General features: G+C 34.4%; 1 protein-coding gene across 2 annotated transcripts in view; it reads right to left on the bottom strand.

Moving 5' to 3' along the window:
• EXOC6B (exocyst complex component 6B) overlaps positions 1–17,543 on the bottom strand; it is a 676,956-nt gene that overhangs the window by 389,382 nt on the left and 270,031 nt on the right. For both annotated transcript variants that reach the window (XM_003922614.4, XM_010333467.3), the window contains one exon: positions 2,409–2,477. In XM_003922614.4, the coding sequence (XP_003922663.1) occupies positions 2,409–2,477 (69 nt within the window). The remainder of the gene's footprint in view (positions 1–2,408; positions 2,478–17,543) is intronic.

Here is a 17,543-nt window from a genome sequence, read left to right as displayed (position 1 = left end):
ACCACAACAGCATTTGAGTAAATTAAAAGTACATACATATAGAAATGATTACGTATTTTTCAAGGATATAGACACATCTAAGACCACATATTACATATATTATTAGTGTTAGTATTCTTGGAGATGTGAGACTACTGGGCTTATAAACAGTGAATGAATGGGAAAAAAATAACAAAACAAAATAAAGAGGGGGGCCTTTATGAAATGATAATAGAGTGTCACAATCTAAGATGTATATGATTTCTTATCTATACCTGTGATTGAAAAAAATTGTCTGCTTGTTTTAGATGCCTTGATACAATTCAATCTACATTCAGCTCTACCTTCATATAACAAGAATGGTACATGTGCAGCCATAAAAAAGAATGAGATCACGTATTTTACAGGAACAAGGAAGGAGCTGGAGGCTGTTATCCTCAGCAAACTAATGCAGGAACAGAAAAACAAATACCTCATATTCTCCCTTATAAGTGGAGGCTAAATGATGAGAACTTACGAACACAAAGAAGGAAATAGTAGACACTGGGGTCTACTTGAGGGAGGGGAGGGTAGGAGGAGGGTGAGGAGCAGAAGAGATAACTTTTGGGTACAGGCTTAATTCCTGGGTGATGAAATAATCTATCCAACAAATCCCCATGACATGAGTTTACCTGTGTAACAAACCTTCACATGTACCCCCAAACCTAAAATAAAAGTTTTTTTAATTGTACATATATTAGACAATATATTTCATTTTTGTTAAAAAGTCTGAAAACATTAGATGTAAATACATAAAACCTAAATAATGGTGGTTCTAGGTGTGAAATTATAGGCAATTATGATTTTATTTTCATGCTTTCTGTTTTATTTACTTTCGTAACTTTAAAATTTCTAAATGTGTATATGCTACTTTAGTAATAAAATATTCAGAACTTCTTTATAAAATCAAAGAAAAAAAAGAATGTCTTCTGAAAAATTGCTGCCAGTGCATATTAAATTCAATTCTAATGCCTCTCCACTATTAGAATGATCCTAGTATGGATATCTATACTGGTGAGATCTACTTATATTCAAATGTAAATACAAAAATCACATTATAACACATTATTTTTACTATTCACTACTTTAACCGCCTATTAAAAAAAAAAAAAAAACTAAATGGTAGAGAGAGAGAAAGGGAGTGTAAAGGGAGGGGAGAGAGAAAAAGAAAGGAGAAGAAGATGAAGAACTGGGAGAGAGAAGAGGAAATTACCTGATTTTTTAAATCAAACTAATAAAACTACCACAAAATACTTCAGACCATGAAGTCCATAGGTCAGTAGCCCAAAATGTCAGGAGTAATGAGCAAGTGACACTATGTTAAATATATGAACAAAAAGGCTGGGCGCAGTGGCTCATGCCTGTAATTCCAGCACTTTGGGAGGCAGAGGTGGGTGGATCACCTGAGGTCAGGAGTTCAAGACCAGCCTGACCAACATGGAGAAACCCCCTAACTCTACTAAAAATACAAAATTAGCCAGACATGATGGCGCATGCCTGTAATCCCAGCTACTTGGGAGGCAAAGGCAGGAGAATTTCTTGAACACTGGAGGCAGAGGTTGCAGTGAGCCGAGATCGCCCCCACTGCACTCCAGCCTAGGCAATAAGAGTGAAACTCTGTCTCAAAAAATATATATATACATATATATATATACACATACATATATACATATATATGTATATATACTTAGATATGTTTGTGTATATGTATTAACAAAGAGAATAGATAAGACTGAGCAGTAAGACATACTTGAACATATCAAAAACAACTTGATACAAGCATCATTGAAAGTTTCTGTAAAAAAAAAAAAAAATTCAATAATGGGCTTCTCTCACCAATTTGTCTTGGTTGATACCAGAGCTTAATTTTTTATTCACTTTCTATGTATCTATGTATCTTCATGTGAGTGTACTACCAAAATGGAGAAAGGAATTATTTCTCAGAATATTATTAACATCTATAATAGCTCCCACACAGAGAGGTTCCCTTTTTCATATGCTTGATATGACAAAAGGAATAATTGTCATTAGAAATAAAAAAGTAAACATTTTCACAAATATTATTTTAATATGTAAAGATAGAATACTATTATTTAAATAACTATGTTATTAAATTAAAAACAGAAATCTGGATGTGTATGACTACTTCTAGTTATAAGCTACTGATTTATTGATGACTGATAGAAATGTCACTAGCCATAGCATATCGCATAAAAACATAAAAGATTCAAGAACAAATGAACTGTTTCTTATAATGAACAGTCCTTAAACAACAAGAGTTTTCTCATTTCTCACTCTTAATAATAAACCGAAAACCTACCAAAAATTGAGAAAGCAAAGTTTTGAACTCAACGTACATCTTTATTAGGCAGAACAGGATAAAAACTCACCAGGACAGAGTATATGTGTAGACATCGATAAACTGGAGAAAAATCCACCAAATCTTGGGCCCCGGGTACCTGCAAACGTAAGATTATAACAAAAAAAAAAATCAAACAATGCTATTAAGAACAACTACATTGTTACTACTCAAGTGTTTCGTTCTTTTTATAAAGGCCAATTCTAGCTTCTAAGTGAGAAATACAAAACAAACAAAAAAATAGGTTTCCAAAGACCTAGTTCTTATGTTTTACCCATAGGATTAATAAACTGTGAAGATATACACCAATGCTGGGACAAAACCCACAAAAATTGGTAGCAGAGAAGAGAAACAGGTGGCATCAACCCTGCATTTGCCTTTAGAGATACATCTTTGGCCATGGGACTCTACAGACAAAATAAGAACAATGTGAGAAAGCACCTTTCATGATGACTTTATTTCCTAAAAGACATTATAGTTTACATAAAAAACTAAGTTTTAGTAGTCAAAAAAAAAACTTCCCACACAGTATGAATCATGGCCTGTCAGCCAACTTCTAAAGAGCACAATAATTCATCAATATTTGTCAGCATGCAATCAAATATAGAAATATGCAATGAAAAGAGGGGAGATTCTGTAAAAAAGAAGATAATAATGGAAAAGTCAAACCAAGAGGTAACCAACAGATTTTACTGTGAATAGTGTATGTCAATTAAATCTAAATATCAAAAGAGGAAGTAAAAGAAAAAAATCAGGTAATAACTGGAGTCTAGTTTCAATGCTAAAATTGATTTGCTATGTGATCTGACAAGAGTAATTTACAATTTACTTTGGCCCTGATTTCCTCGGTTGAAAAAGAAAACAATCAGCTCATTTATAGGGATTTAACAAGAATAAAAGGAAATATTGAAAGTAAATGTTGAACAAAACAAAATAAAACAAGAAACAGAAAAAAGCATAAAGAAATAATCAAAATAAAGACCTACCTGAAATTTTTACTGTAACACTGGTAACTAATTTATATATGTATATATACACATATATATAAATATATATGATATATATATATATACAAACATATATAAAATCAGAATATAAGCAGCAGGCACATCTAAATTGGGCAGGGTTGATTCTTAATTACAAGGTCATTTTCTCTTATTTCATAAAGTAAACCTCATTTCTTCTTTTGGGCCATAGCTGCTTTATCAAGATATTTTTCTAAATGAATTCTAAAATTTAACAGCACAACATCTACATTCTTTTCCCCCTGAAACCATCACACCTTTATATTTATGGTTCAAGCTTATTAACCATATTAAGCAACTATTCTGTTCATCTGCTTCACACCCATGAGAGCAAAGATTAAATCTCTATATTTAAGTTCCTTGATAGCACCATATACTCTGTAAGCACACTGATAGTTAAATGTTTTAAGACCCTATACCATGTCCCAAGAATAGCTTTACATTAAAAAAAAAAAAAAAAAAAAAAAAAAAAAAAAAAAAAAAAAAAAAAAACTTTGAGAAGCATTAATGAGCATTGCAGATTACTGAAAAAAAAATTTATGGTCAGATGTGCAGCATGCAGTTTAAAAAGAGTAGGATTAAAAAGCATACAAAAATTGTATGAATGCAAATAGGCACTAATTTTCATCTTAATTACACAAAGAATCCACACATGATCATTTCAGGCACTCTTATTTGAAATGACCACAACACTAAAACATCTCTACAGTATCCTCTTTTGGACTGAAAAGTAGAGAGCTAAAGGAAATTTATTTTATCTTGACAGAAAACCAGAGCCTATTTTATCTTGCCAAAATATGAGGAAAATTTCTTTTATCTTGCCAAAAGCCAGAGCCCACAGCTAAGCAAAACACAATCTCAAATGAAGAAAAATTTTAAAACATCAAACATGATATTTACAATAGTATTTAAACTACATAAAAACTACACATGCATATGAAAAAAGATAACAAAACATTTAAAATTTTGATCTGTATAGGAAATGACACATTTTTCTTTTGTTTAGAATTAATTATTATAAAATTCTTTGTTATACATTTACAAACAGTTTAAAGATGTTTTCTTCCCTAATTTTGAGTAGCAAATTCAGTCGTAACTTTGTTTGTATGTTCTTTTTCATGTAGTGTATTTTGTTTAACTTCGTCTCAGAAACATAGTTTCACTCAAAAGGAAACTGCCTGTAGCCATTTCTCAGACACGCCTTAGCCCTTTTACATGTCAGACCTATCCCTGTAGAATGAACATCCAAATTAAGGGAGAATGTCCCTAGAAATCTGTGATAAATAAGCTAAAAGGGACCCATAATGAAGACATTTGGTTACTAATGGGCTAAGACTAGTTTATCTGGGCAGACTATTTAAAAAAGTGGATATATTTAAAAAGGAGACAAAGGCCTTTTTTTTTTGTCATCTCCAACAAATATTTACAACCAAATCCATTCTCTCTCAGGCTGTTGTGACATCATTCTAGCAGCTTCAAACTGGCTATAGTGCTCTGACTTGTAAGTATTGTCACAATTATTTCTTAACCACTGGAACCATCATCCAGTTAAGTCTTCCTACGCACAGGACTGCCTGATTTGAAAGCAGTATACAGAAACCTAGACAAAAAGAAAAGGGAGTAAAATGGGGCTTCCATTCACAACCTTTCCCTCTACTCCCAAAATAGCTTAATATTTAGAAATCATTTTTCCTCTATGCTCCCCTCTGTGAGGAACACTAGGAATGAACACTGTGAGGAACCACGAAGAGTGCTGTGAGGATAAAGGTATGTAAAGTATGCACTGACTCATGTTGCTTAGAGCGAGATGTGTTTTCTCTGCTGCCACTAATGAAAAAGAATCACAACTACAGAAAGGCAAAAGGAGAAGAGCAACATACATTGGATGTGAAGGAATGCTACATGTTTGGAAGAATAAAAAATGAACTTTCAAAAATCTAAATAAATAGCAGTGGAGAAGAGTATCAGAAGAAAATGCAGTTTTTCCTGACACAGAAATGGGTCTGTTTTAAGCTCCACATCTTGTTCTCCATTTAAAATGCTAACTCTCTGTCAAAGCTATATTCATACTTCTCCTTTTCTTTGACCCTCCCTCCCCTCAAGTTGCAAAGAATGATTCAAGCAGGTTTAGGTTTCAGCTAGGGCAGAGGAAGGGGTCCAAGGACACTTTCCTAAGCTAACAATAACTGTTTCTAATGGTTTCTGCCTCCTAACAAAAGCTGTGACTCCTTTTTTATCAGCTTCATCTAATTTTTTCCTTTCCAAAGAAAATAACACAGCCCTTGCATTTTACACATGTCCAAATGTGACAAATCATTATCGACTGCGACTATAACTGATAAGAGATAACTTTGTGGTAGGACGTTGTCATTTCCTCTCATAAGGGCTTTCTTTCTGAGATACAGAAACATGATTAGAATAGTTAAACATTTCCTCTGCCTGGCAGTCAGGAACTCAAGACTTTAAGATACTGGAGTCTATATTTTTCTAGAGGTTCAAACAGATCTATGAAGATACAAATAGTAGCCACAAATAGTATATTCAAGATTATCTTGCTTTTTTAACTAGTTGTTTTCCTTAAGAATTCACATGAAATAATTTCATCACCAAGGACAGCAGCTGCCTAATTCCCTACATAGTTTGGAAAGCATTAGTGCCTTTTGCCAGTTCAAACCTCTTTTTTTTTCCCAGAGGATCAAATAGTAGGTAAGATTTCAGATTCTATAACTAAGATATCTGTGCCTCAGATTATATTATAATATTATATAAACTAAGAGAACTAGGATACAGTTTCAATAACAGATAAATAATGAGTTAGTAAAAGAATTTGAGGATGCTTGGACCTCAATATACAGAAGTAGACATCATGGAAGCAACTATTACATTCTTCTATATTACACTTTCACATATCTACTAGAGATCATTGACAGATTGGGCTCATGAGTTGTTATCTAATGGATCATACTGGCACCCACGTTTGGTATCAACTAGATACTAATATATGTGGCTAATCTGATTGTTTCAATATAATGATTCTTACATTTTTATAGTATCTATTAACAGCTTGAATCAAAGGGTTGTTAAATAGCATTATTCTATAAAGATATGTATAGATGACTAAAAAGAGTCTGAAGATACAGGATGTTCCAAAATAGATATAAATTTTAAAATGGGATTAATCTGCAGCCCCCTGAAAAACAGACTTATGAGCACCCACAGATAATATTTACTACAGAATATATAAAGATTCAGCACAGACATGGAAATATTAGATGATCAGAATGAAAAGAAACATCAACATTTCTGGTTATAAAAATTTTTACAAAACGCCAGGATATGACTTTTAGGATATCTTTTTCTTCTCTAATACATCTTAGTTCAGGCACACACACACAAAAAAAAAAAGTCTCTAAAAATGGAAAAGTAAATGGCTAAGTTCCTCTCACAGCACATAAGAAAAATGCCTTTACATATTTAAAAAAGGAGATTTGATTTTTTAAAATACATGTCATTCAACTTTTGTCAGACATATTCATTTAATATTTTTCTAATCCTTCCCCTAAAAGGATTAAGAGTTTGTAAGTATTTCTACTATTTTTAAAAACTCACTAGTGAAGGAAGGCAAGAAAGAAAAATCATCTCCAAGTAAAAACATAACTCTACCAGTTTTACTGCTGTGTAGGCATATCCTTAGAAAAGGGGAATACACTGTAAGAAAATATTGCTTGCCTCCCTCTACTCAAGAAGAGTAGTGACAATACTGTGAGAGATTTACCTCTGCTGCTGATAAAGACAGCACATCAAAACAGAAATGAATTAGTACACTCTAGTGCCACTGTTCCCACAGCTGTATCAGAAGACACACAAATACACAGACATACACACTCTTTCTCTCTCATACACCCACATGGCATTTATTTTTCTCTTAAGAAGGCTTTCAAAGTACATGGATCATCCAAAGAGTTTGACAGAGGTTTGCCAGGAATTTAGGTATCTTTCTCGTTAATTATTTGAGTACAAAATACTTTCTCCGTATTGGTAAACAAACGCAGGGACTTGGTCCCCATTTCTGACCATTACTTAGATCTCAAGTCATTAAAATGTACCAGTAATTTTTCTGCAGAGATCAGACAACAAATGATTAGCAAAAGGGCACAGACTTTGCATTCAGAGGATCAATTTTGACAGCCCATTTTATGCCTATAAGCCAGGAAATAGCCGGCAAACATTTTTCACCAGTGTGCATTTCAGAACTATGTTGTTTCCCAAAATTCAGAGAAAAGGAGGGTAGAATTCATTTGGACATGAGCTTTTACGCAGCTAAACACCACAGAAAGACCAACAAACTGGAAGGCTTATAATTTTAAATGACTAGAATTAGCAAATGTATAAAGAATTTGAAGACTTCGAGCATATAAGAATACTGTGGCCAGAGCCCTACCCTAAAAAAAAGTACAAAATTATGCCACAGGGCTTCTCACAAATTATTGGGATTCTTTCTGAGAAATTCCTAAGCAGATTACCACTTTATTTACTCAAGTGTTTGCACTAAACAAACAAAATCAAGAAAAACCATTTCTCCTTACTGAGGCACTGCAAAAAACCTGTGACCAATGCCACAGGATAGTCCCTCAAGAACTCTCTGCTTAAAGTTGAACACTAGGGGCCAGTCATGGTGGCTCACACCTGTAATCCCAGCACTTTAGTAGGCTGAAGCAGGTGGATTGCTTGAGCCAAGGAGTTCGAGTCCAGCCTGTGCAACATGACAAAACCCCATCTCTACAAAAAAAACTACAAAACTTAGCCAGGTGTGGTGGCACATGCCAGTACCCCCAGCCACTCAGGAGGCTGAGATGGGAGGATCACCTGAGCCTGGGGGGTCGAGGCTGCACTGAGTTGAGATCATGCCACTGTACTCTAGCCTGAGTGAAAGAGCAAGACCCTATCTCAAAAAAAAAAAAAAGCTGAACACTGGTGAAACAAAAATTCAACTAGTCTCTATTTTAAAAGGGTCTACTATATGCTATGAAACTAACCCTTTAGGTAAAAGAGGCAATTTAGCACTATTTGGTATTAAATATAAAAAGTCTGAGAGGATAAAAAAATTAAAGTGAGGAAAAGTAGGTTAAAAATGTTACAATATTATAGGTAAAGAACAGATATCCCTAATATATAAAGAACTAATAAACAATGAAGGAAAAAAGAAAAAACAAAATCATTCAAAAAATAGGCAAAAGACATAAGTGGTTTACAAAAAAAAAAAAAGATATATAAATAGCCCTGAAACTTATAAGATACTCAACTTTACCCACAGTAATAGAAACAAAAATTAAAACTACAAAGAGATATATTTCTTATCTATGAGACTAGCAAAAATTCGAAAGCTTAAAATAAATACTCAAAGAAGCAGTAAGAAAATAGGCAACTCATACATTGCTGGGATGGGTGGTGGGGTATAGAAAATAGTATAACCCCTATGGAGAATTTGATATAATGCAAAATTATACATGCATTTACCCCTTGACTCAACAATCCTGCTTCTGGAAACATACGCTGAGGATATAGCTCCAACCACATGGAAACACAACTCTCAGGTTTGTTTTTTGTTTTTTTTGTTTGTTTGTTTGTTTGTTTTTTTAAGTTTTAAAGTGTTTTGTATATGGTAAAATTCACTCTTTCTTGTAAATAATTCTGTGAGTTCTAACAAATGCATTTAGACCTGTAATCATCAATGATAACCAAGATAAGAAGAAACAGTTCAAGCACTCCTGAAAATTCCCTATGCCCCTTTGTAGTCAAACTGTTTCCTGACACCGAGCTCTTGGGAAACACCGATCCATTTTCTATCTCTAGATTTTTGAATTTTTTAGGATTGTCATATGGATATACTCATACAGTATGTAACCTTTTGAATCTGGCTTCTTTCATTCAGCATAATCCATTTGAGATTTATCTCACTGTTTCCTGAATTTGCAGTTTATTCCTTTTTATTTCAGAGTGATACTTCAGTTATGGACATATCACAGTTCATTTATACCTTCTTCCATTGAAGGACATTTAGGGTGTTTCTAGTTTTGGTAGTATATGCACAAAGCTGCTATAAATATTAAGCTGCAGGTTTCTGAGTGAATATGCTGGTTCAATACCCAGGAGTGAGATTGCCAGGTCATATATATGACTATCCTAGCTGTATGTTCAATGTTATAATAAACTGCCAAACTGTTTTCCAAAGAGACTTTATCATTTCACATTTTCACAGCAATATATGAGTTCCATTTGCTCTGTATCCTTGCCAGTACATGCTAATATCAGTATTTTTTTATTTTAGCTATTCTAATAGCTGTGCAGTTAAAACACCACTTTTTAACAGAAAAACATTGGAAATCATTTAGTATTCATGTAGAGAATGGCAGAATAAACTACGGTACACTCAAACAATGGAGTACTATTTAGCAGTAAAAATAGAATGACAAAGATTTCTGTGAACTGATATGGAGTAATTTTCAGAATATATTTTCAAGTGAAAAAAACAAAGTACAAAAATATATATGTATTATGCTATTACAATTATGTTGCTTAAGGTATAATGAAGGGCATACACACAAAAACTAACAACACTTATTACTTACAAAAGGTGGGTAGGAGCAGTGTGGAAAGGAGAAGGATGAGAATGAGATTTCACTGAATGTATCTTCTTACATAGTTTTGCCTTGAACCATGTTCATATTTTAAATAGTCAAAAATTTAAATAAATAAGGATAGTTGAACCCTAAAAAATAATACAAAAATAAATGAACCTAATTATATATCAATTTGGTAACAATCTAACAGAAGAAAAGAAAACTAGCCAAAAAAATGTTTGAACATAGCACTCTGAACTATACAGACTTAGTGGGATAAACTGTAGGATTAAAAGAACTGCAAAGAAATCTTGAACTTAATAACTTTATTGGTTTTAGTGACAGCTGCATAATAATTCTGCAACTATTTTCTGTGTATGATATAATTATCCAGATGAGTTAACATACTGATACTCTGGAAACCAGAATATTTACAGATACAAATGTAGAATGACAGAAAAAATCTATTACATTAGATTGGAATTAGAAGTATTAGCTTTAACTCGTGATTTATTTTTTTAATGTCTACACATTAATGTAGCAGGTATATGTCTTAGCTCTGTCTACAAAAGGAGCATACCTAATGCCCATGTTAGTAAGAAATTAGAGCTCTCTGAAGAAATGGTTGATGCTAGGGCTGGGACAGAACCTGGGGTTTCTTGTGGAAAACAAAAGAAATTAAAGAAAAGAAAAGGGCTCAAAAACTGGATGTATGATTTGGAACAAGTGGAAAATCAAAAGACAAGATGGAATATAACTTATTGTATATAAAATGATTATCTATGTGCCCACGCTGATACTACAAAAAATAAGGGGAGAAAAGGAAAGTTTTTTATAGAAGAATGCCGACTAATAAATGTGAAAGAAATGAAAAAAATAGAAAACCACAGTATCTTATAACAACCATAGTAACATATGATTCCGGAAAGAAGCGTCAATGAATTCTGAATCCAGTGGGTGACAAGCTGCTAGGGAATAGGATAGGCACATACTCTAAATGTATTGCTAATTACAAACGGGGCTGGGTACCTCTATGGTGAAGAAATCCAGACCATTTTAACCAATGTACGTCTCTGTATGTGATGCAATGAAAAGACTTATTACTACCTTTGTAATATTCCTGCCAAAAATGATTAACCTGACTCTAGTCATGAGGACATGACCAGATGTACCTAAACAGATGAATATTAAGGGAGACTAAACAGACATAAAAATTCATGTGTAAAATTTGTCTGGATGTGGGTGCAAGGAAAAAAATGAAGGAAAAAAAAATCTGCCAGAAAGAACATGATTCGAACAACTAGAGATATTCATATAAAGGCTGTATATTACAGGGTAGTGTCACTATCAATGTCAAATTTCCCAATGTAATCATTGTATTGTACTTATGTAGAAGAATGTCATTGTCAGGAAACACAGATTTCAGTATTTGGAGTTCCAAATATTATGAAAAATGCATGCCCCTTTCTTCCAAATGGCTCAGTTTTGGGAGAGAAAGGAAACAATCACTCACAGACACATATACACACACATACCTCTGTTTTTTTCAAAATCAAATTTTTGAGAGAGAGAGGAAGTTTCAAGTTTTAATAAGTGGACCATTTAAGTGAAGTATATGTGAATACCATATGCGTAACTTTTCTGAAAATCTAAACTTCCTCAAAAGTAAAAGAAAATTTTTATAAGAGGGTATTACAGAAGAGGTAAAAATGAGGGGTCCTTCAGAGAAAAGTAGAATAAGGCATTCTAGACAAGGACAAAGGGGTAAAGGATTATATTCCACAGTTTCAATTACCAGCAACTTAATGCAAGGTAAAAGGGGTTGAATAATCAATGAGAATATAAAAGAGAAATTCTACAAAACCTGAAAAGAGTGGGAGAAGTTAGTTTGTAATTGAGGCAAATGATTTCAAAATAACAGGACATTTATACTATCACCACAACAAAAAAATTTTAAAAACTTTGAGTTGATGTGAGTCATAATATATCTTTACCAATAGATAGACCTAAAAGATCAAAGAATAGAAATAAGAAACCCAAAACAGACTGTCTAAAGCATGCCTTAATGTTTTCATTCAAACTTCTAAATTGGCCTTTTGGTATTTGATTATATATATATATGGGCATTTACCTGCATATGTGTCCTTAATAGGCCAGCTTTCATTAGGAATAGAATTTTAAAATTCAGAGCTACAGGCATCAATGGGTATTGGGACTAAGTGATTGAGCTGGCTATTTTAAATCATATTCTCTTAATAGACATACTTGGTAAATGAAATATCAAGGACCATTATTTATTTTTACAAAGCACAACATTTTTTTTCCACATCAATGTGGCCCTGTCAGTCTGTCGTTTATTTTGCCATTTTTTTGGATAGATAATATAAGTGATATTAAATTTTAATCATCACATTAAACCATATTCTTGATAGCAGCATTGCTACTCATGGCCAGTGTATTACTATCATGCTTAGAAAAAAACTAAATTAGAAATCTAGATTTTTATGTGACGCTAATTGACTTTTAGAAGTTGGTAACTAATTTAAAATTTTTTAAGCATTGTGTAGGCCAACAACCAGTATGCAAGATGTTTCTGGCCCATAGGTTGCCAATCTGCAACCTATGGTTTAACCTCTAAACTTCTAAAGGCAGCATTTATTTAAGTTTAAACTCTAAACCTCTAAAAGCAGCCTTTAACTTATCAAGAAATGGTCCTCATTTTTCTGTTACCTTCTTGTCAATAGAAAGTTTTACAATCAATACTTTGAAATTTGGGTCAAATATCACAATCACAATTTTTACAAGCAATTTGGCCCAATTATTGTCACAACTTCATAGGTGAGAAAAGGGATGCTTAAGAGAAATTACATAACTTGCCCTAATACCACAAAGAAAAAAACTTGTACATTCTAAAACTGAATCTTTTTTGTATATTTTCCAAACAACCTGTGCTATGACTAAATTGTGTTATGACTATAATTGTGTCTCCCCTGCAAATTCTTATGTTGAAGTCCTTAAACTCAACGTAACTGTATGTGGTTTAAAGAGGTAATTAAAGTTAAATAAGATCATAAGAATGGGGTTCTAATTCAACAGGTCTGATATTCTTATAAAAAGAAGAAGATACACCTTATAAAAAGAGAAACTAAGCAAAGAAAAAGCTGTATGAGGATACGGCTAGAAAGCAGCAATCTGCAAGTCAAGGAGAGCCCTTAGGAGAAACCAACCCTGGTCGAACCTTGATCTGGGACAGCCAGCCACCAGAATTGTGAGAAAACAGATTTTTATTGTTTAAATCACCTATTCTATAGCATTTTCTTGTGGTACCCCTAGCAAATTAATACACCTTGTTACTTCAAAACTACTACAGTACAATAATCAAGACATCCCAGAAGGCTTTCTATTACATGGCATTTGTATTTAAATTCACAATTCCCTCCTGTTAATAAAGAGACACCAAAATCTAGAGGGAGAAATCTGACATGAATCATTTGGTCAACAAATATTTATATGACCCATACTCTATGACCAGCGGTGTGGATGACATGGTCACCACTGTTCCTTAACAGTTGGTAAATAAATTAAGAGAGGTACAAACTACAATATGTGGTATGTCATAAATGTGGTGTCAGTGAAATATTCTAAGAATGCAGAAGCTCTGAAGTAACGTAGAAAAAAAAGGAAAAAAAAAAAAAGGCCCTGCTTTTTCAAACTATTTCTTAATACTTCTTTATTGCAGCAGGGTTTTTTTTGTTGTTTATAGTAGATGATGTTCATCAGTCCGTGCAAATATAGATTGCCAAAAATTATATCAACTTATATTTCACCTTTACTCAAAAAAGCACACAGCCATAATGTCACAACAGTAACTGTTATATACTGATAGCACTGTATGTACAAGGACTGTGACAAAGACATTATATACATTTCATTTAATCCTCATAACAAGCCTATTCTCAGTAGACGCTATCACCCTCCTTCTCAAAAATAATATATCATCTTGACGGCTTCCTTGCATTTTATCTTCAAATATCTCAAAATTGATATTCCTGATGAGACTAGATCCATAAACACATTTTCAATCTAAAATGTTAACTACTTCTAATTTTTTTAAGTTCTATCTTGAGATTTAGAGAACATTAACACCTGCATATGCCCACAGGGTGATATTCAATCCCAATTTCCTAAATCATATTTCCATTAAAAATCAACTGAATTGCCTGGGCATGATGGCTGTAATCCCAGCACTTTGGGAAGCCAAGGCAGGAGGATCACTTGGAAGCTCGGGAGTTTGAGACAAGCCTCAGCAACACAGTGAGGCCTCATCTCTTTTTTTTTTTTTTTTAATCAATAGAATTACATTTTTTTATCAGAAATGGTTAAATATCAGCAGTTTCATACAGTCCAACTTTAATATATGATTAGTTTTAAGCAAAAAAAAAAAAACCCTTATCTTGTGACTCTTTTCTTAGCTTAACCAAAATAAAATAAAAAATGGAGAATTTTACTAGAAACATGTTTCTTTATAACACCCTTCAGCAATCATTAAGAGACTGACTCTTGTACTTCAACAAGCTGGGGGTGGGGAAAGACTGATTCCTTCAGATGGTTCAACATGTAAGTTGTGTTTCCATTCAAAATGACAATTTACTTTTGAGACTCCATCTTCAGTTCCCCAGATTGTTAAGTTTTTCCCATTTCTAATACAAACTTTATTTCAGTTTAACAATATATTAACTATCTACTTACTATGTGTAGAGCCGTGTTCTAGGTGGTTGACTTTTCCTACCCACCTTATTCCATGATCTGCTTTTATGTATCATTAAGCTAAAGACACAGTAAATACCCTTAAAATGTTATTCAAGGAAAATTATATTTGCACTAAAAGCACAGGAAAGGGCAAAAAGTTCTTCAGAGAGTAAAAGAAGTACCTAAACTTATTAAATTAGAATTATAAAATTGTATTTAAAATGCTGGTAAGCAAGACTGCATTTATTGTCAGAAAAAGGGTTTAAATCATATTAACAAAATATCAATAGGAAACCAAAACATTCATTTGTTTGTTTTATTTACACACTAAAAAAGCCTAGTCATGTTCCTGTATCATCTTGCAACTCGAAGTGTGCTCCAGGGATCAAAAGCTCCACCCTCACTCGGGACCTTGTTAAAAAATGCAGACTCAGACTCATTCTTGACCTGTAGAATCACAGTCTGTATTTTAATATGCTTCCCAGGTGATTCCTATGCACATTAAATTTAAGAAAACATTGTTCTAAAACACCATGCTTAAGTTGGGTCCTAGGGGTAAAATGAATTCCATGAACCCCCAGAAATTTCATGCAAAACTTTTTGGAACAGAATATATGTACATTTTACTGGGAAATGTACATATATTTACGGGGAAATGCATATTTTTACCAAACTTTCAAAGTAATACATGACCCCAAACAGATTAAGAATGACTGCCATACAAGATTCATGCCACAGCTACCATGCTTACAGATTAAAAGTCACAATATTCCAAAAACTATGCTGTTCTCAATGAGGTCTGTTGAAGAATGACAAGAATGAAGGTCAGAACGTCACAGTGGGTCACGAAAGACCTTATCTGAAGAATTTATTCACACCATGCAAGAACTATGCCAAGAAACCAGTTTGGAAACATCTAAATAAATAATTCTCTACATGAGGTTTGAGACTAAGAATGTGCACTTGAAGAAGATTCAAACTGAGAAGTAAATAAATATAAGGTACAATTTTTTGTAAGATAGAATGCCATTAGATGACAGTGAAGTGCTGAATTTTTGTTGTAAGAGCTCAATCAGCAAATCTTTAACATGAATTGCTTGATTTGAGATATGGAACCATTTAAAAATATTAACTTTCAAGCACATTCTTACGATACTACTTTTATGAGAAACCTCCAACACATTTTACTAGTCTCACTTTCTTCATCTCTGGACCTCACTGGACAAGGCAAAGAAGGAGCATGGCACAAAACTTAAAAGGAACTTACCCAGGATCTTCAACAGGTCAATGATAACAAATGGTTTCCTTTTACATATCATGGTTTCAATGATATATAAGAACTGTGTAAATATTTCATTTTTCATCTTATTATCTAACCATCTCTTAAGGTAGTATTATCCAAGGGCATACACCACGCCTAATCCATAAGCCACGGTATCTGACAGAATTTCATCTTCTTATGGGTACTCAAAATGTAGATTCAAGGAGTTAGTCTTTCTTGAGACTAATGCTTTATTGTGCTACCACTGTAACTGATCATCTGTGATAAAGTCTAATATCTGAAAATTTGTCCTCCAGGGTGGATCCATATCCTAACACGCTAGTCATTCCAGGCAAGAAGAGAGAATGCCAGAAAACATTCAGGGGAATAAAGTCCCCCCTATGTCTTTCTATCTCCATGGGTCATTAGGCAAATAGTTGGTTCATTTTACTTCAAAGTGGTCCAATAGCTGACACTCAAAAGACTTTTCTTAGCTCTCTTAAGGGCTATTAAGAGGTTTTGCAATCCAAGTGCAATAGGGATAGGTTGAAATTTTCAAGCACTGTTAACTATTAATGTACTTCATTTACATAAGAAATACATCAGCAAAATGTAAACTTTAACTAAAAATAATAAATAAAATTATTCACTTAAATAGCAGAAGTATGGCCAGGTGTGGTGGCTCATGCCTGTAATGCCAGTACTTTGGGAGGCCAGGGAGGGCTAATCGCAAGGTCAGGAGTTTGAGACCAGCTTGGCCCACATGATGAAACCCTATCTCTACTAAAAATACAATAAATTAGTTGGGTGTGGTGGTGAGCGCCTGTAATCCCAGCTACTCAGGAGGCTGAGGCAAGACAATTGCTTGAACCTGGGAGGCAGAGGTTGCAGCAAGCCAAGATGGTGCCACTGCATTCAAGAGCCGGTGACAGTGCCGGAGACTGCCTCAAAAAAAAAAAAAAAAATCAGGGGGAATGCTGGGAAGATGGCCGCCTAAGAACAGCTCAGGACTTCAGCTCCCAGTGAAAGTGCAGAGGGTGAGTGGACGCCGCATTTCCAGACGAACTCTTATCGCCCACAGACCAGGAGATACCCAGGCAGAGGGGTCGCCAGCGTCGCAGTCCCAGCCGGTGCGGCTGTTTTGGCCCCCGCGGGGCTGATTCCACCCACGCGGCTGCTGTGACCACTCCCTGTTGCTGCGGTTCTCTGCACAAAAGCCACTGGTCTGGGAGCCCTCTTAGCTGGCAAGCAGAACCCTGAGACGGCAGAGTTGCCCATTCATCTGAAATAGCGAGCCAGGCCAGGAGATTCCTAGGCAAAAAATCCGCCAGAAGCCGGCGCCGCAGTTCCAGCCGACTCCGTGAGTCGCAGCACGGGAGATCCCGGCGCCTTTTCAACAAGCGACTGAAACACGGGGTCCTTCAACTTAAAAGAAAAGACTCTGAGTCAGGGAGCCAGGTGATCAGGCTCGGTTGGTCCCACCCCTCCACCCCCAACAACAACCAAAACAA

This window comes from Saimiri boliviensis, chromosome 1, assembly GCF_048565385.1.
Source record: "Saimiri boliviensis isolate mSaiBol1 chromosome 1, mSaiBol1.pri, whole genome shotgun sequence".
NCBI classification, from domain to species: domain Eukaryota; kingdom Metazoa; phylum Chordata; class Mammalia; order Primates; family Cebidae; genus Saimiri; species Saimiri boliviensis.
This window is presented reverse-complemented; position numbering and strand designations above follow the sequence as displayed.